The sequence below is a fragment of the Perissodus microlepis genome, chromosome 16, assembly GCF_051167445.1.
Source record: "Perissodus microlepis isolate ML-2025 ecotype Zambia chromosome 16, ASM5116744v1, whole genome shotgun sequence".
Lineage (NCBI taxonomy): Eukaryota > Metazoa > Chordata > Actinopteri > Cichliformes > Cichlidae > Perissodus > Perissodus microlepis.
In genome coordinates this window covers 6,111,035-6,134,606 of record NC_140476.1, presented here as the reverse complement: position 1 = coordinate 6,134,606, position 23,572 = coordinate 6,111,035, and the positions used below count along the sequence as shown (strand labels likewise).

The following is a 23,572-nucleotide window of genomic DNA, read 5'->3' as shown; positions in this document are numbered from 1 at the left end:
ATAATCCTACATTATCAAGTGTTTGAAGTGGATATTACATAAAGATGCTGTGTGAAAGTTTGGACATCATGGTCAAGTTTTTCCTCTTCCGGCACTTTGGTTTAGACAGTAAAAAGAATTAGTTACATACTGCTCAGAGTGACTTCCCTAAGGAGATGGTTGTTAAACAACTAGGAGAAAGTAACTTTCATGCTTTTTCTATCCAGTTCCATAGAATTCCAATCCAAATGCAGTGTGCATGTTCTTCTAGAGATTCAGTTCTTTTTTGTGAACATATAACATTTTAAAGCTCATACAAGTTTGGTTGCTTTGCATCAAATTGCAAAGCAAAATGTATAATGCACCAAAAGTATATACCAGTATACTTGTAACTGATACACTGAAAATAACTGAGCCTTTTGGTTTACAATGGTGAATTGCAATTGAACAGTGGCTTATAAATTGCAGTTTTATGAAGTCATCCCACAAACTTAGTAGCTGCAGCCCAAGTATTTCCAGCTCTGTTCACTCTGACCTGATTACCAGAATGGACTTTTTTTGGACTTTTTTTTGCACGCTAAGCAGTTATTTATTTTTACCAGTGTTAGAAAACACAGTATGAAGACTGTCAGTTTAGATTGTGGTCACTCAGTAACTGCAAGGTATAAGATGCCAATATATCCCTCAGAAAATCTATGGTTTTTTATGACTGCTTTAGTTTTGTTGCTATTAATAATCAGCATGTTTGATGGCTAAAACCAAAATAGACCATCTTTACTTGAAAAATCCTGACAGTTATCCCTCAATAGTTTTACACAAACAATGCCATACTTAGTAGGGAGTCTGGTTGGGTGATTTGTGTTAACACAGTAAGACTGCCACAGTTAGCTTCTCTTCACAAGCAGTCAGCATTGGTTTCCTTTTCCCCTGACCATAGTCTTAACAAGCTAACAAGCTGTTTTTAGCCACGCCTACATCTTGTTCCCTCACATGTTGAGTAATAAATAATTTGGTGAGAACACAACTTTTTTCCTAGTGATGTTTTAATCTTTTCAGTAAGTGGAGTTGTAACAAAATGCCTAAATAGCAGAATAAGCTGTATTAGCATGATAACATTCTATTATCATTTTATTATCTATTATTCAATTATCAAAGAAACATTCTAGGGTAAGCATATTGTGGACACTTATATGGGCAGCTACTTTGAAGAATGTATAAATTAACTTAAATTTCAGTGATCAACGGGATGTAAAAACTAAATCAGATAAAATCTGGTTATAAAGTTTGCTCACTTTACCTAAAAACAGACCTATCTGGGAGTGATGCTTCTAACCAACATCGTGTCTTTGACCTGGACCTCATGTCTTTTATACAGCAGCAATTTCTGTTGAAATAATAAAAGAAGTTTGATTTTTTTCACATAACAATTACTGTGAAAAACACCACAATCACACAGGGCCACAAACTGGCCTGCAACCCCCTTGCAACTACATGCAGTTAGAGAAGAATGTGTATTCCGATTGCTAATTGGTTAGGGAACTGATTCCAACAGTTGCAGTTTGCACCCTCTTTGTGCCCAATTGCCAATCACTTGGGGAATACACATTTTTCCCTAGCAACCAGAGGTCACCAATTGGTCTCTAAGCTTGTATGACTGATACCTCAGAAGGTAAAAGCCTGCTTTGCATTAAATATATATTGTTTATCCACCAGTGACAGAGCAACATGATGATCTGGAAATCCACTGCAACCTCAAGCACCTCCAGAGGGACACATCTGGCTTTTAGCTGTTAATTCTTCCTCTGTTCGTCACCACCTTGCTTCTGTCTCAGTCTCCTTTTTTTTGTATAACATAACATAATATAAATATGGTTTATAAGAGCTTTCTTTCTGCTGAACACAGCTGCCTCCTGTAGCTGAAAATGACATTATGAGAGCGATGACTGAACCAAAATAGTACAGCTAAACAATGAGCTCAGAGTTGCTATAAATCTTAGTAAAGCAGAGCAGAGTCGTAGGTTCAGTTGATAACACATCACTATGAAAGACTAATTAAACATCGTTTTCACATTTTAATTTCATAATTTCTGTAATTTGCTGTCTAAACCAAATCCTTCGTATTTTTTTGGAAAATAAATAAAAACCATATGTACTACAACATTTGAATCCTGATGAGACATGCTTACCAATGAAACATATCATTGTTTTTATGGAATTTTTGCGCTCTTACCATACTAGCACGTACTAGAGCACAAAAGAAGAAGCAGCTTGTTTAATAGGTGTGTCTTTGTTTGTGTCCATGACAGCGTGACTTATTAGACTCTCGTTGCACATACACGTTAGAAGTAAAAATAGTTGGCGGATGCTTTTGCATACTCCCCCCCTCTCGCACATGTTAGAAAAGGCTTGTGGTTACATAACGGAGCGAGCGGCCAGGTCCGTATCAGTAGGAGCAGGGACGGGCGGGGGGTGAGGAAACAGAGCGATGTCAGGGGTGGTTTAGGGTCACGGCCGACTCAAGGGTTTTTCCCACAGCAAGGACCGGCCACTCTGTTTTACCCCGGGTCCTCAGGGATCCCTGGCATGTTAGGGCCTAACCCCAAAGGGGGAGGAACTGAGAACAAGCATACACACTCCAACCTTAACCCCAACCTTGGATGCACACAGGCCCTGCCTCCTCAGCAATGTGTTTACATTTCTGGGACGTGGCTATGTGAACGCTGCAGATGAAGGAGCATGGAGCATGAGAGAGGCACAGCTGTGTGTCTGTGTGTGTGCTGTTGTTGATAAAGTAGGAGAGCTTGGCTATAAGTCTGTATTACCGTTTTTAACTTTCAGCGGTGCCATGTTGTTGTTGTTGTTTGTTGTATTTCGATTCTGTGCAATTCTCCTATGAACAAAAAATAAAAAATAACAGAAAATGACTCATTGCAGGTTGTTTTGCACCATCATACAAAGTTGGAATCAGGTTTGTTTTTGCTTTGATGATATGTTTTTGTATGCAAAAAGGCCTCTTATTAATAAGGTACTGATTGGGGAGTTACTGGCCCTTAATGTGCTGCTATCCTATGCAGATGTGTGTATATTTTACATGTCTGTATGCATAATGGGTGATTTTTACTGAAAACATAGGGAACCAACATCAGGAGATGCACCACTGGAGCACGATTGCCTTTTTTAGGTTATTGTCAAACATCAACTTGATCATAACTTGCATTAGCACCTGGAAGTAGGGGGAAACGCTGACCGTAAATGTACATTTATTTAGAAATATGTGTATAAATGCAGATTTAACACATGTAACTTTTCGTAACTGTACAACAGCATCAGGTGAGCCACCATCGTTGTGTCCAGATCTACAGTTTGTGCTTATCGCCACTAGAAGGCACTGTTGCACAAGACACTTTACAGGTGTTTGGTGTCATATCAGACAGTCTGTGTCACTCATAGTGCTGAAGCCTTTATGACATTGGAGGAGAGCAATTAAACATATTCAGTTTTTATTGACTTTTCAAACTGAGACTGATATATCCTGATGGTGCCAACACCTGGTTTCCAACAACTGAATTTATTTTCAAATTGAATGTAATTTGAGACCGTAAGTGGCCACTCTAAAGCATCAAGCAATCATGGTGTAGTATTTTATCTGATCTGTTCTAGATAGCATTCATCAGTCTTACTAATGAGGTTTTTTGGTTGCTTTGGAATGCATTTCCTCCTCTGCAAATTAGGTCCTTTGACGGTACATTTTAGTGTAATGTGGATAGTTTCAGATCATGCATTTAACGTTTCATCTCGCTGCCAAGGAATGCTGCTGCATAGCTTCTCATCAAAGTAAAATGAGTTTTTTGTATCATTCAGCAGCTTAGCTGAAACACAGGGACATCTAAGGCCGCTAAGCTCTGTGTGGGATGTAGTCCAAAATGCAGTGTAAACACAGGGAGCAGCGCGGGTGCCTAGCTACGGCACAGCCAATGCATGTGGTGTGTGTTCTTCAAGGTTTCCAAAGAAAGCAAGTCCTGAAAAAAGGCTGTCCAGTCAGAGAGAAAAGGGCGACAGGATGAGGGGCACTCCCTGAGCCTGACTCATATATATATATATATATATATATATATATATATATATATATATATATATATATATATATATATATATATATATATATATATATATATATATATATATATATATATATATATATATATATATATATATATATAACACAAGGATTAACTCTGTGAGATCAGAGGCATTGTGTCATTCTAGTGTAATTATTTCTATGTATATTTATTATTAATGTATTTCAGTTTATTCGATGCTCAGTCTGCTGACTGAATGTAAACACTGAAGCCGTCCAGTGCTCACAGAAACAGTCTGTTTCCTTTCAGAGGCCAAAACTCCGTCCCTCTCTCGTTGTGTCTCACACCCACACTCACACACCCAAAGTGGTGATCTTAACCACTCTTCTGTCCACAGTAAGCCGCCTGGGCCGGGCTAAATGGGCTGTGTCTCGAGCTCCAAAGATGCATAGCTGTATATTTAGCCCTGGGTCATTTGCCCGACAGGCTCTCGCTCACTGTCTACGTTCTTCCCCGCCGCTTATGGGAGGAAACTCCCAGCGTGCTCGCTACCTCTGCTCTCCTTAAAGCAGCGGGCTATAATTTGGTAAATTGGTCAAAGGAGCCACTGTGTTCATGTGAAAAAGAGCACATGGCACAGTGGCGGAGCAGATAGAGCTCTGGGTGACGGTGTGCTGCGCTCAGAGGAGACAAACACGTGGCTGAGTCGATGGTCTCTTATCATCTGTGTGTTTTCGCGTGACACTTTTTACAAGGACAGACGAACGGGAGTAACTAAGTTAAAAGACTCCTTCACTCAGAATTTGTTAGTGAATAAGCAGAGTATTGTGTTCTGAAAGTGATTTGCAATGTCAAATGGCATTAACGTTTGATGACAAAAACATGATGCTAACTTCTACTTGAGCCAAAACATCAGCAGTCAGTGTTCCAATATGAAAAGAGAAGTCGGTGTGTCAGTTAAATTTGTGTTCTTTCTGCTAGCCAGCAGGGGGCGACTCTAGCTGTATAGAAATCTGTGGGAAAATTGGCTCCCTAGATTTACAACCTCATTAAAAACTTTACTGATGAGTTTATAATTTCAATCTTTATTTTCAAGTCTTCTAACATTGGAAGATGATATTCATTTTCTAAATGATGGTCACTGTTAGAGTCAAAAAGGAAGATAAAGTGGAACATACTTTATGGTGTAACTATTTTGTGATTGACAAGTTGCTCAATCAAATGTTTGTTGTATCCCTGCAATTCTATTTGGCAGATTTGGCTTCCAAACAACAAAATACTCAGCTCAAGGTTTCACAGTGACACCTAGCCAACCATGTGGTGATGTCAAAGTAGCTACATCCATCTTCTATATACAGTCTGTGCTGTAAACATTGCAGAGAACAGAAAGACTTTCTGCCTTAACTCTGGCCTAATGTTTCCGTTCAGTTCTCCTCTGCACTGAGATTCATTTCAGGTATAATAACTTTTACTTATACCACCGAAACAAAGCCGTTACGAGCCGTGAGGCAGTGAGCCTCCACCACAGATGATCTGATATTAAATGGGGAGAACAGATGATTCAGAAACAGAATATATGTAATTATATAACATTAGAAAGCATTTTATTATGATTCCTTTAATTTGGCTCTGCCCATCTGTGCTGCATCAAACCTTTCTTTCTCTAACTATTTAAAGCAACACAGATTTGAAACTAAATTAGATCACTTCTCCAACATGTAGTTAGTGGCCGCAGATTTTATAACAATGCTTCTTTTCCCATAGCAGCTACCGTTGCTCCGCAATGTCAGTAAAGCAGGAGGAGGAAGGGGAGGTCTGAGGTCTAAATTGACTGTTGTAATATACAAACACCTGACTTACTTTGAGCCTACAGCCTGTCTTTCATTTTGGTTGCGATGCTTGATAGAAACCATCTGGACCACAAGAACCGTGTCAGTATAAAAGGACCTTGGATGAAACAACAGTTTAATCACGCCGAGCTTTCTACTTTTTTGTCAGCTGTCGGCATTCTGGCAAAAGCTGCCAAATCTTTGGTTTAGTGTTATAGGTGATGCACAAGTATTCTAAACTAACATGGACAATTCAATGTAATGTGATGAGTAGAAAAGTGACACAGGTTGTTCAATTTGGAGACATGTAGATCAATGAATGTTGACAGAATGCAGCTGTTAGCAGCTCTGGAACTAATCTTTATCATTATTATTAACCAAAGACACTCGGAAACCTCCCAGATATCCTCACTCTGAAACCAGGCATACTGAATTTGTTTTCCTTTTAAGCCAAAGCTGTAATATTTTGTAGATCTGTGGGAGAGCAACGGCCTGCATTTAGCCCCTCTCATGAGCCTCAGCTGACTTTGTTCATGATGATGACATAGCTCTGAGCAAGAGATGCGCAAAGGAGGCACAAAATCTGAATATCTATGATGAAAATGATTTCAAGTTCAAAGGCTCACTCTCAGACTAATAGTTGTATGGAAATGGCACATGAGGCACAATTAGAAGGGCACACTAACATACTTGTGAGGTTTGTGTTTACGCTGGCCTCGCAGGTGCTGCAAAGCTCTTCGCCACAGAGGAGTGTTTGTTTTGCTCTCGTCTTTATTCTCGCATCTGTTGTAATTATGTTTAATCACGATTATATTTGAAGAGTTTTTTGCAGTCTGCCCTGCGGTTGTGTGCTGTCAGGCCACAGCACATTCATTCGGTGTGCACAGGGAGGCCAGCTAAGAGTTAAAATTCTGCAAGTTTGCACCCCTGTCACATGGGCCAATGTGATTCTCGACCAAAATGAGAAACACAACTGTCTCGCTATAAAGTAGATTCAGGATTCTGGTATGCATTACTATCCTCCGCAGCTTCTTGCTTTAATCTCATCATTACGAGATCCTGAAGTTTTAAATTGTAGCTTCAAATAAATAAAATTATTACATCTGCTTTGTACTTGATTTAGAAAAGAAACGATACGAACACGTCTCGAATGAGAGCTTCAGATCAACTTGTTGCTTGGCTTGATTCAGCAGAGGCTCCCGCTGACAGACATGTGGCAGAACGACACAGCATGATGCACTAAAGCTGCAGCCTTAAGTGCTTGCTATGTCATCATAAGGACTGCAAATAAAACTAGTATAGTGCCAAATCACAACAACAGTCACCTCAAAGCGTTTCACAGCATTGTAAAGTAAAGGCCCTACAGTAATATAGAGAACCCCCCCCAACAACCAGACCCCAACAAGATGAGTCCTGGACTGGGAGCTGGTTCCACAGAACACGGGCCTGAAAGCTTAATGTTTTGCCCATTTCCTAATTCTGCTTTTAAATACCCAGGAACCACAGGTAAACATCTAGTCTTAAAGAAGATAGTGATTGGCCTTTCCTTCACTGTGAATACGTACACAGTCCTGGGCTTGAAGACTTGACCTCTTGATCTTGAATCTGAAATTCCGAGCTGGGACAGATAATTTAGGTTTAATTTAAAGCATTTAATCATTTGGGTCTTGGAGTTTCTGAAAGCTTGGTCTGTTTCTTGTTTCAGAATTGTGACATTTATTGTGCACAGCCTGCAAGAATTGCCCTGATTTAAGAAAAAAAAAATTGGTAATGCCCGTATCAAAGCCCCTCTTCAAATGCTTCTTTTGAAGATTACTGACACAAACTGCAAACACTTCCTCTGTCGGCTGTTTTGCTGATACAAAACTTCCCAGGCTTTCTCGTGCTCTCTGAATTATTTGCATCTCTAAGCGACGACGTGCACATGGATGCAAAACAGCCATCTGGCTGCAATCTTGCAAAGCGGAAATGCACATGTTCGAATATATCATTGTGAGAATTGTTTGTGTCTCTGTGTGTTTTTCTGGGTTTACACACAATGGCCTCCATTTGTGTGAAAATGCCTGCGGCTGCAAATTTTGGCCTTGCAGTGAAATCCACAGTCTGCATTTAGAATCTCAAACATTAGCCTGCTGTTTCCTTGTCCTTCATTCTTAGAAACAACATCTGTCTGCATGTACAACAGAGAGAAATGTAGTCACGATGCTGATAATTTAATCCCTTTCAGTCATAAATGCTGCAGTTTGGAGCAGACTCCAGTGACTGTAGGTCTCTCGTGCTCTCCCTGCTTGGCGGTTTAGTCTGAGTGTTTGGAGTCTGTATTCTAGGGCCTGCACACTCAGACTGTAATTAACAGTTTACATTTGCTGTTTATGTTCCACTGAAAGTTTCTACAGAAGCAGATCGTCCTGGGTGTCGCAGCCCAGCTCTCTGTGTGGGACTCTGCAGTGATCACTACCAAGCAGGATTAAAGAATGAAGCGCTGCAATCAGATGTTTTCTCATCAGTGTATTTGAAGGGTGACGTGCTGTTACTTTACTATGCTTCTTGCATTGTCGTCGAATTCCCAAGCTAACGGTGATCCACTACGTGGCACTAATGAAGTGTGTGTAACCACAACCCGATGTTCGTTTCTTTGTGTCTTGGCTACGTTGTTGGTCAGCAGTGATAAAGACCACCTCAGTGAGCCACACTGCTCAACTTTGACTCACATTTGATATCTTCGGTGATGAATAATCAATTCACAAAAATAGATTTTTTGTGGAGATGCCCAGCTGTGTCAGCATGCTCTTCATGTCTGTTTGGTCTTTGTCCAGCTAAAGGTTCTAAAATTGTCATGAACAGCTGAACGACTTCCTTATATTTATAGGAAAGATTCTTTGTTTCCCAGGAAATAAAGGGGAAAAAATAGCAAAAATAACAAAATAAAAAGACTGACAAAAATATATTATGTTATACACATAATGGCATCGCACAACTTAACCTCCTTCCAAGGTGCATGAAGAAGACAAAGATCTGATGACGTGAAGACTCCAGCAACACTTAAAGTAAAGGGAACAGCTTTATTAGGTGACTAACGCGCTTCGGCCTTCAACTTGAACCCTGACGAAAACCACAAGCAAAAACGTGTTGTTTACCTAATAAAGCTGTTCCCTATTTTAAACTTTGGGCCAGAATTTCACAATTTAATTTTTACAATAGTTAAAAAAATATAAAAATTAAAAAAATATAATTTAAATGAAACTGAAGGCAAACTTTAATGTTACAGAACTTGAGTGTCTTCGGTGTGATGAAGAGAATCTATATCTGTGCACGAGGCAGACAAAGATGGATTTTTGGACTTTTTATTGTAATTCACTGAGAATTAGTCGTATTTTTCCTCGTTCTTGACTTTTAATGGCATTTACAGAGAGGAGATTGCTTTTTGTTCTCTGGTATCAGCTCTGTTACCAAAAACAGGACTAATGTGTGGGTGTTTTTTAGGTTATTTCCATGGTTTTGAGAATTTAAAAAGATATTTTTCCATACTTAGAGTGAAGAGAAAGAGGACATTTAGGGATTGAGAGATGCAGAATGATATGCAGCAACTGGTACTGCCAGTATTTAAAGTTCAGATCTTCCTGCTATTTACCGTAATGCTGTCTAAAGTCCGAACAGGCTCATGATCTCCAGAACATGAAAAAACGTGAAAAAATTAGCAAACCCAACTTTCAGTGCAGAGTATTGAAACTTTGGACTCGTCTTTTTTTTTTTTTTTTTTTATTGGTTTTGAAACGGTCAGGTAATGAACATCTCTGCATAAAAATCCACAGCAGCGTGGATCTTCAAATGCTATGATGCATTTTAGGCCTCATTTAGTTCCATGCGCATGTGTGTGTTAGTCTGAGGTTAGTGGAGCCCACACAAGCTCATGACGTCACAGATTGCTCTGTTTTCTTCTTCTCCTCTCTGCCATCTTTTCCTCTCTGTACCCCAAATCCTGTTTCTTCATCTGTCTGATTGTTCCTGTGTTTTTTTTTTTGTTTTTTTTTCTTAGCATGTCCATCAACCCCTTCCCACCACTTTCTTGTGGTTTCTTGTCCCATGGTGCCCCTTTTTTCCTCTCCTTTGTCTTTCCTGACACACTCTCTCTCTCTCTCTCTCTCTCTCCATAGCTGTATATGGTGTTGAAAAAGTGAGTTCCTCGGCTGGACTCTCTGGTCTTGGCTAATGGAAGCAGACCTGTCTCTTTGTGTAAATATTTGCACAGAAGGATTATAGATGGTCCCACACATTCAAGGTGGAGTTCTACTCCAGTCCAGGCCACATTAGGGCAAGGAATGGCTCTGAGCGTAGCATAAACACCCGATGACACAACATAACATCTCACGAAGTCAACTGTTTGAAGCGTATCGGCAGGTGTTGATCTCACTGTCTGTCTCTTTTTGTCGTTTCTGAACAGGCGCCGAGCAGTGACCTCCCTCTCAAACATGTAGACACCATGGTGAGTTTCACTTTTTTTTTTTTTTTAAGTTTACCTGCTGATTTTTCGCAGGTCCATTCTTCTTGCTTGGTTAGACTAATGAAGGAGCTGATGGATCTGCCTCTGCAGCCTTGGCTGAGAGGTCAGACATACTTGAAGTAGAAAAGGTATAAAGTATGAGTGGATGGTTTCCCAGCTGCCATGAAGGACATTATAATAAATACTTCAGAAAAGCCAGATTAAGTCTACACTACACAGCATGGCCTGTTGAGATCAAAATCCCACTCATTCATGAGATATTTTTAAACAATATCTCACATCCATCGTCCACAACAAAAACACATATTTGCGCCAGATGATATCACGTTATCTTTTCAGAACACACACATTAAATCATATCAAACAGGAAGTTCTTTGCTAGGCATCAAGCCACATTACTGTACCAAACAGCTAAGTGGACTCTTGGTTGCTTTTGGTCGTCTTTGATTCATCAAAACAGAAACATTAAATAATACCCAGTTGAAATCTATCAGCGAACCCCGTAACACCAAAGATGGTGTCTGTATGACACATCCTTAGACCCTACATCCAAGTAGTCCTTATTTTCTTTAAAAGAATATATTCAGACAGTTTAGCTGCTGGACTGACACAAGTACATCTGGAGTAGAACAAAAAACTGCATAGAGCGGTTACCTGCAAGGCCGTTGATTGGCAACCTGTGCCAAGAAGCACTTTGGTCAAGCTAATGTGACCAGTGCAGTGTGCTGGAATGCAAAGTCTGTTTGCACCTTCTCCTGTGCACCTGGAGCGTAGCAGGCATGCATTTTTTGAGGCTCATGCAGAGGCCTATGGCCCCTTAAGAAAAAGTCTTAATTCTACTGAATGGTACAAGTTTGAGCTTCAAATTGTACTTGAAGTACGTAAAGTAAAAGTACTTTCTTCTGACTCACGTCCGTGCTTTTATTGAATCATAGTTCCTGATTTAATAATGTGTTTAATCAATTTAATGTTGAAGCTGTAGATGATTTTAATTACTTAATATATCACGTTGTTGCTTTATCGATAATACTGCACCATTGAACATTAGTCGATTTATATTAAAATATATGATGCAGGTTGCAAAGTTCAGTATTTGCATCGGAAATATTCTGGAGTAAAGCTAGATGGTAACATAACATGGAAATATTTTTGGGGAAAATTGTGGCTGTGTTTAGTGAAAAGACAAGTGTCTGTGGCACGTGAATTCTGGCATCCTTCATCTCCACTACGACATCTGAGTGATGTTCAGCTTACGCAGCGTGAGCGAGATAAGCCCAGCACAGGCAGCCGCATGGCCCGCTAACTATTTTTAAAACGGTTTTGTCTGTTTACTGTAGTATAAACTCTTTTAAAATGTAACTGAAGCATCTGCAGCTAAAGTGAGTTTATAAAATGAGTTGTGGATCAGATAAATATTATTATCTGTTTAATAAATTGTGTTGAGTATCAAGTGTGGAGCTGTAGCTTGCATTGTTTTATGCAAGGTGCTGGCATGGTTCATTTACACATGAGATGTTAGACTCTGGGTTACCGGGTTAATGAGATGAACGGTCACAACTTAACAACAAAAGTGTGACTTATGCCTCCTTCACCACCTCTAAGCTCTAAATATGAATCAGTAAGGACATGTGTGAAACAAGGAGACCCTCAATTTTCATTGCATACACTGTTTGACACAAACCTCCAGTCTGGGGGCTCAGTGTGTGGACTGGATGAAAGTTTTGAGGCGTGACCATCTAATGTCTATGCATTCATGCAACACTGGGCTCAGTGCTGCAGCTACATTAGCAGATATGAACAACTTCCAGTATTTTTAAACCTTGCGTTTTTGTCTGTGACTGCTGGAGTATTTGGACATGCTGGTTTTCAGCCCAGACTCCACAGGTAGCATTGGGTAGTAATGTATTTTAAACACATTTTTTTTTTGTTATTGTTAGAGTTTCAGAAGAGTTGATATGATTGTTGGTTCTTTTTGCCAACTCCTTGAGAACAATAAATTTCGATGTTCTGACAAAGCACTCAAAAATAAGGGCGGTACATGTTTGCTTTGGACTCACTGGGCACTATTTGTCTCCAACACGACTTCCTGCGAGTTGTATTTTGTCTGAGAAAGGAAGGATCGAGTAACCAATTTAGAGTTGCCACCCAAAGCCGAGTGCCCGCTTTCCCCACAAGGACCAAAAATACACACAAACAGAGCTGTGTGCCTTTTTGGGAATGGTGTGTGTGGCTGCTTATATTGGCGTTTCCCATGTTATCCTTCAGGTTTTTTTCTGCAGCACAGTCACTTGAGACAGTCTTTTAAAAGTCTTGTGAGTTTTTCCCAGTCCGGCACAGTTTGGTCAGCACCTTAAACGAGGGCCAAAGTCTGAATCACACCCTCAGCGTAAGTGTGTGATTAGATGAGTTGGTGTTTTATCCTTACTGTATGATCACATGTCTGTACAGAGTGGACTGTATGTGCTCGAGTGTCTGTTTGTGTGCAAGTGCAGCTGCTGCTGTCTTGTCATGGGCATTTGCTGTGTGGTTACACAGTGACGTGTGGCGGATGTTTGGCCACGCCTCATCGCCTTGGAGCATCACAGAGATTTATCTTGTGACTACAAGACCTGCATCAGTTTCTGCTTGAGCTTTGTTTTTCTTTTCTGCTATGAACATTTTGGCTGTTTTTCTTTAATCAGTATTAATTTTTAAGCTGCATCATTTTACTTCTTTTTCTGATTTCACTTCCCCGACAGATCCCCCTGCCTTCGATCCTCAGCTTCTCGTGTGAGAAAGTTGATAAGATGACACAAAAAAAAGGCACGTGGTTACATTTGTACGGTTATGACTTAGGACGTGCAGCAGTGAGCAGCTCCACTCAGCTGACTTGTGTGTGTTTATGTCTACAAACATGCATCAGTTACCACATGTTTGGCTAAAGAGACGGAAAGGCTTAGCAATTTAGATCCATGCAAAGATGAGAAAGAGACATGGGAGCGAGCGAGGGAGGGAAAAGTTGAATGCGGGGGGGAGAGAGAGATAACGTGGTGGGAGGCGGAGGGGGGAGGGTGGCCAATGGCAGAGAAAGAGAGGGAAGGGAGAGCACACAGAGGACAGAAGGAACGGGACGAGGAGCTCTGTGGAGGAGTCTGCCCCGACCTCGAGCATGTAGTGGGCCGCTGCAGGCTACGGCCCAAAATAGAGCCCTTTTTTTTCTGCTTTCCTTCTTCTTCTTCTGCTCCTCTGCTGTCAGAGAAAAGGGAGAGGTTTCTTAGAGGGAAGTTCACTGCCGGACACAGAGCAGGGAGAGGCAGCGGGAGCTCTCCAGAGATGAACCGAGGAGGGTCTTTTAGGAGGCGGCTCTCCTCTCTGAGGGGGGCATGGCGATGGAGTACGGGCTACCTTTTCAGGAAGGTAGGATGCGATGGATGATGGATTTGGCTAAAAGCGGCTCTTGTTGCTTCTTCTCTTTCCACGCTCAATGTTTTTTTTCTTCTTTGTCATAGAAAAAGTTTTTTGTCTCCTTCGCAGACTTTTACAAGCCCCCAACGTCTTTTCCCTCCCTCCCCCCCTTCCTCCCTTACTGCCTCACTCTTTCTCAGATGGTTAATTTGTATGGCCTGCTTGTAAAGTCAACCTCCCCAGATGTTTTTCATCTGGAAACAGGGCCTGGAGGACCCCCCACTCTAATTCCCACCTCCTCCTCCTCCTCTTTACCCACTACCTTGCTTCTTCCCCCTCCTCCCTGATGGAAGTTCCCAAAGGAGATGGGATGCGGATTGTGTCGTGTTTAGGAGCTTAATGTCTTTAACTTTGGGAAACTGTTGCTTGTTAAGATTATTTTCTTCTTTCATTCTGTTAAGCTACTCCAATGTGCTCCTGCAGACCCTCCATTCATGAACTCGTCACACATCATGATGTCTTTGAGTTTTTCAGAGGCAGAAACATCAATGTGACCACGGTGAAAGTTATTGTCTTATTGCTGACCCTGGCTTCAATGCAGCGCCTTTATTCTCCCAGATGGTTGCAGTTTAACTTAAATCTCGTGGCTCATAAAATCCTCTGCACAACAATTCAGACTAATTTGAAGCAAAAACTATGAATTAACCGCCGTCTTTGCAGCACAATATAAACGACAGCTCTCTGGCAGTCTCTAATTAAGACTTTTTCGCTTGCATGCTGGTGGCTCCATGTCCCGTGTTGGCGTCCCTTTACCTCAAGAAACGCTTGGGCTTTTCCTGACCCTGATGCGCGGTAACTCCCTCAGCACCGCTCGGCACAAACACTCAGCCCTCTTCACGCTCTGCGTTTGTCTTTGAACCCTCTCTTTTGGGTTGTTTCTCGCTCATTCATCTCTGTCCTCCTCTGGTGACTCGCTGCGCTTTGGAGCCCCTTGCAACATGTTGAAGCACTTAGTCCAAAGTGCAGACAGAGTGGGGGGTGGATTTGCTTTGTGTCACCTCAGTTGGGCAACTGACTCATGTGAACATTTGGGCTGTAGAATCGAGGGGAGGGAAGCGAAGCATTTATCAAAACAAACGGGCCGTTCTGGGAAAATACCCCATCGTCTGATACGTTTGTGTTTGTGCCAATGTATGCGTACGCATTCACGGCCCCCCAGGAAATGTCACAATTAATACAGATATTTGTTAGAATCGCCAGATTCACCAAATAATGGTTAAACTCTGTCTTGGGGTGTCGAATAATGCTGTTTTGTCAAAGCTGTTTGTCCTTTTAGTGTTGGTGATGTAACACACCAGGTTGTAGCAACATAGAGACAGTGCATCACATCTGGATGCTCGTAAAGGTTGTCATGTTAAAACAAACTGGGTAAGCATAATTTTTTAAGGACGCTGCAGAGGCGTGTCTTTGCTTTCAAAGGGGACTTTTTCCCTTTGTGTGTAATATTGCTGCAGCTGGTATATTCAAGCTCGAAGGATGCTAGCCACTTCTGGCAGAACGTTGGTATTTGATGCTGTGGGATGTTGAAATGCCAGATAATAACTGTAACTGTAAAGTTTGACTTTTATTTCCCAAGAATTTAGGAGGTTTTAACGTTGGACCAGAGTTAAGTAACCTCCCCACAGCTGCTTTAATGTCATTTATCACCAGTTGGTCTAGTGAAAGCCTTCCACAGTGATAAAAATCCAATTTCCCGGTTAAATGCTCTGGTACGGGGACGTGGAAGCTGCTATTAGGGGAACCAGGATCTCTGAAAGTGAAGCTTTCTGTTGTGTTCAGTTTTTCTACCCTTGATCTTATTTAGTCCTACTTTTTATTTTTCTTAAATGTGTATTTTTATGAACCTGTTGTTTTTAATTCTACTGGTGTGTAGTATTTGTGCATCAGCAGAAGGTGTAGTAATGGGAAAATGGAGCAAAAGGTCATGCTTAGCCCTGACTATTGACATATCTGTTTTGGTGGCTCAGTGGTTAGCTGTCGCCTTATAGATGGCCGCCAACCCTGAGCCTGATCCTGCTGGAGGTTTCTTCCTGTTAAAAGGGAGTTTTTCCTTCCCACTGTCAGCAAAGTGCTTGCTCATAGGCAGTCTTTTGATTGTTGGGATTTCTTTGTATTATTGTGGGGTCTTACCTTACAATGTAAAGCACCTTGAGGTGACTGTTGTTGTGATTTGGCGCTGTATAAATAAAACTTAATCGAACAGAGTAGAAAGAAGGTCCTCTGTCTGGAGCTTCCATCTGTTTCCTGTACCATCATGGCCCAGGATACTTTTGCATAAAGATTTTCTAAAACAAATCATAAACAGACAAGCACAATCTCCACCTGAGTCTCCCTTTTAGAAACCTTTTAGACTATTATGTGAAACATGAGAAAAGGTTTCACATTTCTAACAGTGTCAGTTCTTCACTCAGCGACAGTCGGCTGTTAGGAGAGCAGAGCAGACTAATGCTCATACAGGAAGGTCAGTGGTGCTCTTGACACTGATGGTTAGCCAGCCAATCTGATATAATGGATGATGACGGATAACAGCCCCTTCCTGTGTACATGTGACCCAAACATCACAGGAGAGTGAATAAGTCCACGTGCCCTCTGACCCCCCTCCTCAAGCTGGTCTGAGTGGGGGGGGCGAGGCGGGCCAGGCTTAGTGGAGCCAAACACAGCCGGTCACTTTCAGCCACACTTCCTCTGCTTTGCTCTGTGAAGGTGCCATGTGAAGCCGTTCTCACATGGCGCTACACAGCTTCATATAAGAGACTTCCCCCTCCTTCCCTTCCTAAGGTATAATACACACTCTGCAGCAGTGATCAGATCTTTGTCTTTCAGAGTGTTTATTTTCTAAAGGGATGAAAACAATTTCAAACTCTAACTGCCTGTTAGGCAGTATAACATCACAGGACTGGAGACAGCTGGCTCGAGCACGCGTTTACAGTCTCATTTGAGCAGTAAGAAGATCTGCCGTGTCGAGGTGAAGGTCGTCAGAGTTTTCTGTTAGTATCATTACCTCAGCTACTCCACAGATTGAAGCCTGATTGGCTGATTCTGAATTTTCAGGATTGTTTTCTTTAAAGATCTACATGCGGTATGTTGAAATTATAGTAAAAGGGGAAGTGATGCAGTCATTCTTTCCTCGGTTTCCACAAATAGTTGTGTTGCTGCTCCTATTACATGCGCTGCGGACAGCGCTGAGGGGAGTGCAAATGATGCCATAACACATCTCTAAATTACATCGAGCATCAATTTTCTTTTAAATAATAAAGAAATAAAGTCCAGATATCACACAACATATATCTCAGTACTGATATGTGTGAGAGGCACACAGTGTCTCTAAATATAAGATATTTGTGCTTGCAAATCAAATGTTTGGTTATATAAAAGTGTACAGGAAAATTATGCTCGACTCTTTTGCTGGGGCGATCGTGGCTCAAGAGTTGGGACTTCGCCTTGTAATCGGAAGGTTGCCGGTTTGAGCCCTGGCTTGAACAGTCTCGTCGTTGTGTCCTTGGGCAAGACACTTCACCCGTTGCCTACTGGTGGTGGTCAGAGGGTCCGGTGGCGCTGGTGTCCGGCAGCCTCGCCTCTGTCAGTGCGCCCCAGGGTGGCTACAATGTAGCTTACCATCACCAGTGTGTGAATGTGTGTGTGAATGGGTGGATGACTGGATGTGTAAAGCGCTTTGGGGTCCTTAGGGACTAGTGAAGTGCTATACAAATACAGGCCATTTACCATTTTGATTGCTGACTACAGTAAACACTTTACTGATGAGTTTATGACCTCAACCACTAGTTTCAAGTCTTACTCAGTACACCATAATGCTTATTTTGTAAATTATGGTCTCTATTAGAGGAAAATAAGAGGGTAAAGTAGGTAGTGCTTTAGTTAGTGATTGACAAGTTGTTGTGTGTGCAGCATTCTTCTGTTTCTCACTGGGATGCATCCCAGGGACCTCCCTAACCAGTCTGTGATTTTGCTACAGCTACAATAATTATGATTAACATTTATGCTCTGCTGTAATCTGTAAAATCAAAGGCTGCATTATTTTCCAAATTTCAGAAGATTCAAATTTACCAGCAAGGCTGAGCTGGTTACATGGAAGACTGTGAAGCAGTCATTTTAATAATTCGAACGTCTCTTTAACTGATTTCCTTATTTGGTGTATGAATGTTTTTAACAGCTTGTTGAGAAACATCTTTGTGTGCATGCAAAGAATACTAATAAAGTTTTTCTTTGTGATTGCAGGGCTCAACAAAATCCTCAAAGAGCATGGAGTCACGGCGCAGGCCATCGAGGTAGCTTCCCTTCTTTCTTGTCTCCTGTCCTCCTCATCAGTTTTGAGTTTTCCTACTTTTCCTCTCCTCTTCCCTGCCGTTTCCTCCCTTCTCTCCACGTTTCCCATAAAAGGCTTCATTTGGATTATCGGGCTGCTTTTGTTTAATTATTTTAGAAAACGATCTCCCCTGCTTCCAGCAAAAGTGCAGATTTATAATGAGGGGGGTGAAATAAATATCAGGCTTAGCTCTGTGCATTCTCTGCATCCTGCTTGATAATGTGAGGAATCTGAAAATGAAAAGTTTAGATGTAACGTGATATTGGCCGATTTTTACCAGGGGACACTGTAAAAGCAACATGCCCCGCTGTTGAACTGGACCGCTCGGTGTGTTGTTGGACATAAAGATATCTGGTGTCAGCCTCGGTCCTCAGGGAGTCACACACGTTGTCAGTTGTGTAATTAATGTGTCAGACTTGATGGCACAACACAACTGTGTGCTGTGCGAAGCTTGAATGACAGTTTGGCTCCCTCGCAGCAATTCACCTAGATGATATGAGGTAATAAAAACAGTTCAACATCTGGAACATCAGCATGTTTAACAGCTCATGCAGAGAACGTGTGAGTTCATTTACTGAGAGGATTACACCTGATTTCCATCCATATAAAGGAAAACATTTTTAAGTGCCTAACATCAGAATCATTGACAGTTGTCTGATGTAATCCTCCCGCTAAATTAACTAATCCAGTCAAACTCTGGGTTCAGACAGGTTTGGTACATTCCTATGATCACACTTTTTATTTGCGTGGAGGTTTGTGTTGCTACGTCATCCTCTAAGCCTACAAATAAAAGTGTTTGGGTAATACTAACTACCTACTTAGTTTAAATAACTAGTAGTGTAGACAACATGTTTAGTATTATTTTTTTATTATTTTTTATCAAAGCTAAAGAAAACCACAATTCTCACTTGTGGTAAACATAACATATCATAACACATCTGCAGTGACAGGTTGATTTGACAGCTGTGGTCATGCAACATTGCAGATATTATTACATAGGTTCTCTGATTCTGAAATGTGGTGCACAGATCTTTCAACTGAAGACTTTTAGACATGCTACTTGCAAAAAAGAAGCACTGAGTTTGTTTTCTTTTGCTCTCATTCGAAGCAAATGTTCAAACCACCTAACTTTAAGATAGTTTGTCTTGATCCATGCTGAATCACCCCGGTAAGGATAAATCCGGTAAATCCCAAAAAGTTGATTCTGTTCATCTGGACGTAGCGTTTTGAGTGGGATAAATGATTCGTCACTCATCCAAGTGAATTCTTCAGGGACTGACGACCCTACGTCCAGAATCAACTTTTTGGGATTTACGATGGTTTATCGTATAGGTATACAAATGTAACCATTTTCAGGTGTATTTTTGTCTTCATCACCTTCTAGGGAAGCACTGAAATATTTAACTGGTAAAAAGGATATTTATTACTTTTATCTGTTTACTGTTTGGTGCTGGAAAGGGAATATACAATAAGTCTCTCCCGAAAACAGTTGCCTGTTGCTGGAAAACCAAAACAAGCTAAAGTGGGCTTAAATCCCTGGGAGCTTGGCGGTCTTATATTACAATTTGTCAATGTGAACTATTCCTTCTGCATCACGTTTATATAATATTTAGCATATAGAGGTGAAAAGCATCTGTAACTAATGCAGAGAAAAAATGAATAGCGCATGGTGTTAAGTCGTTTGCTTAAGAAACTCAAAATATTAATAATAGAAAAGGTCAAATCAGTCTAAGTAGCGAGTTTAACTTGGACGAGCCAATTGACCTTTTGGGTCATGAGAAAATATGTGGTAATATGTTTATACCCATCAGGAAGTATGACAAGTATGATTATAAGCTGAAGTCAAGTAGGGTGCTCCGTATTTTGAATGGAAGAAACCATGGAAATCCTGCTTGTTGACTTTTATTGCAGATATCTTGGGGGATTTTTTTTAAACAGTTAAATGTCTAAGGTTTCTGGATTTAGGAAAAAAAGGATTCAGTGTTTGTCTGAATTGACAAACGAGATCAGTGCAGCACTGAAATTGAGCATGCAGAGATAATGCGTCATTCGTCAAATGCGGTATGCAGAAAAGGAGCAATCGCTTAATCTCTTCAGCTGATGAGAAGCAGGTTGGCACTCAGCCGGTCAACACATGCTGGTGAATCTGGAATGGGACCAAACCACAGGTCTACAGTATATTGGCTTTGACTGCACTCAGAGGTGAGAGGCATACACAAGGAGATGCAAGAGAGTGAAAAGGAAATGGTGGGAAAGAGGAGATGAAGGTTTAAAGAAATATTTTCAAAAACTTGATAAGACTTCTGTCTCAGCACAGTAGAGACATGTGCGACATATCAATTTCTTTTATCTGAAGTGATGAATAATTTCCAGTAAGCATGTTTTGAGTGGCTCCAGATGTACAGAAAAGAGCAGGTTACAGTATTTGAACAGTAAAGCTGGAGCGATCCCCTCTCCCAGACATATGAGCAATTTCCTCAGGGGCTACTCACAGCTGACAAATGTGGGAAATATGCTGCAGTCTGGCTCCAGACACCTCTCGTGCAACCTCTTCAACTCACTCCCCACCTTCACTTCACTTCTTTATGGCCTCTTTATGGTTGATATTTTTCTGCAAAGGCAAAAGTCGGAAAGAGGCTTGATCAGTTGAGGTCTGTTTATTGCTAGTGAGACGGCGAGTCGCAGAGGACGCCTGTACGGCTCTACATCTCAGCCTGCAAAATGACTTCAGCCCATATAACTAAACCAAATCCAGACATCTGCAAGGAAATTAGAAAAAATGTAACTTGCGTATATTCACAGCAATATTGCATAAATCTTGCATGTGATGATCCTTCTAATAAAAACCCACAAAACCTGATCAACAATATTTTTGGCAAATATTTGGCAATACAACAGAATATATCAATTAACAAATTTCAGATCAACTCTGACTGCAATGTGTTGGCGATCTGTTTAATAATTAGATGGCAGTTAATTGCAAACCTTTGCAAATTTGTCTGAGAGTGAATACAGTGATTGTTTGCAGACAGATTGCCTCCCACCGTGCAACCTGTGCAATCACGTCACAAATGAAAGTGGTCCCCTAGAGCAGCGGTCCCCAACCCCCGGGCCTCGGACCAGTACCGGTCCGTGAGTCGTTTGGTACCGGGCCGCAAGAGTTGAGGCTCAGGTGTGAAATGTATGGTTTTCAGGGTTTTTATCTGTTTTCAGCGTTATTTTGTTATTGTTTTTATCGTTAACCCGGTTTTCCTGGGTCTTTTCACGTGTGTTATGAATAAATCTTCTTTTTTTCGGTACCAGTACTTGTTTTATTTTGTTGTATTTATCCGCGACACCTTAAAGGCCGGTCCGTGAAAATATTGTCAGGCATAAACCGGTCCATGGCGCAAAAAAGGTTGGGGACCGCTGCCCTAGAGTTAAGGGGTGTGGCATATTGTTGGTCACTGCAAGTATTGAGTGCAAAGTCACCAGACAACTGTGTTTTTCTCCCATCCACCCTCCTTTTTCAGTTTTTTTTTTTTTCTGTTAAGGTGTTTTCTTGTATACGTCCTTTTTATGTGTCAGTTTTAGATTTATGACATCTGATTGCTAACTTTTATCTGCATGTCATTCATGGACTCCTCTAGGGACTGCAGATGAATATCTGGTACAGTACATTGTACATTGTTCCGGTGTCTCTAATTGTTTTTGTTTTTTAATTTCCAAGAGAGATTTCAGTAATTATGTGCAAATGGTGGGAGAAACGCGCACGCACACACACACACACACACACACACACACACACACAGAACTAAACTAAACTAAACATTAAAAAGTGTGCTTGCACTTACCTCACAATGCTCGTTGCAACAGCTCTTTGGCACGTAAACAGGGCTACAAGAGTGATATGTAAAAGTGAGTTTGACAGAAAAATGTCACAAATCAATAAAGACAAGAAATTTTTTCAAGTACGTCTTCAGAGCAATATCAGTGAGAAATGTAAAAGTAACGATGAAATATATTTTACAGTCTAAAGACTATAAACACACTGTGGGCAGCACATTTGGGGACAAGCCCCAGACGTCCATTGGTACCATGCAGTATCATACTATCCCAAAATTATTTAGTAAAAATTTTAAAAACAGACGCAGAAGAAACAAAGTGCTGTACACAAAAATAATTACAAGGATGCTGTTTCTGGGGTAAATCTGATCAGTCCTGACCTTTAAAAAGAAGGATTTGTAAAGTAAAAGTCATCTTTTAGCAAACATTGAAAAGAGGGATTAAAAAAAGAATAAATGTGATTCAAAAGTGAGTAAACCATCCACTAATTAATGAAAATGACATTTCATTTGGTTGAGAGCCACTCCAGCCATGCAGATAACTTATTTTAAGGACCTTTCTTTCATGTAAGCACGACTCATTGAGTGCTGCATGTTGGCAAATGGACTTTTCTCCAATATTTAGCTGTAAAAGCACATCTTTTTCTGCTAATCTCCTCAGATTACTGAAAAAATAGCTTTTTTGCTCCTTCGCTTTTTAACCAAATCTCTGTGTTGTTTAGACATCTGGAAAAGTCAAAGAGCAACACCTGCTCTCATTTTCTCAAGAGCCTGAGAGTAAATTACGGATCAATCAGGGAATTCTGACATCCCTTTCATCTGGGCTTCCTTAATCTCTCCCTTTTAGATTTAATCTGACCAAATGAGGGGAAAAAAAAGACTCAGCAGAACAACAACCAAAACTCTTTTGCTCATCACTGATCATCAGTTTGCGTGGTCCACATATCCCGCAGCCCCCTGGTGTGTTCATCGGATGCGTCACCTTCTCCTCGCTCGCTTTTCTTTGCAGACAGTCTAAGAACATGACTTGTGTTTAATGCAGCAGGGAGAGCATGAACCCCGCTGAGATTTAGTGATGTCATTGTGGATTTGGTATTTATATGGTGTATTGCCTTCTCCATATTAGGATATTTGTTCCATGTTGACTTGAAGAAAGAATGTTGTGTTCTAGTAATTCTGAAATGTTGTTTGCAACACTGCGGACATTCAGTTTACAGATGACGTATGAAGCCACATCATTTTTTTTGTTGCCTTGGGCTCCAAATATGTGACTCTGAAGATGTGAAGTTAAAGTACAAACTTGAAATTACATCAGAAGAAGACGTGTCTTGTGACATTTCTCTGTAAGAAATGACTGTGTCCATAATAATGTTATTGCCTAAAACAAACTGGGACTGCTACCATCTTTAGTAAAGCAGCCCTCTCTGCCCATATAACATGAACTGGACAGATGTGTATCCAGTATCTGTATAAATTAAACAAAAACTGCTACCTAATTAAAATTGACCAGCTTTCATCCTTTTGGCAGTCTTCGGTTAAAGCCATTCAGCTGCAGTGTATAAATCACATGTGCTGCATTACTTCGGGGTATT

The 23,572-nt window shown here is 40.9% G+C and overlaps 1 protein-coding gene across 16 annotated transcripts in view; it reads left to right on the top strand.

Annotated features, from left to right (window-relative positions):
* The window catches only part of tns1b (tensin 1b), a 193,605-nt gene that overhangs the window by 119,500 nt on the left and 50,533 nt on the right, over positions 1-23,572 (top strand). For all 16 annotated transcript variants that reach the window (XM_084908935.1, XM_084908943.1, XM_084908945.1 and 13 more), the window contains 2 exons: positions 10,329-10,370; positions 18,069-18,118. In XM_084908935.1, coding sequence (XP_084765061.1) covers positions 10,329-10,370; positions 18,069-18,118 — 92 coding nt within the window. The remainder of the gene's footprint in view (positions 1-10,328; positions 10,371-18,068; positions 18,119-23,572) is intronic.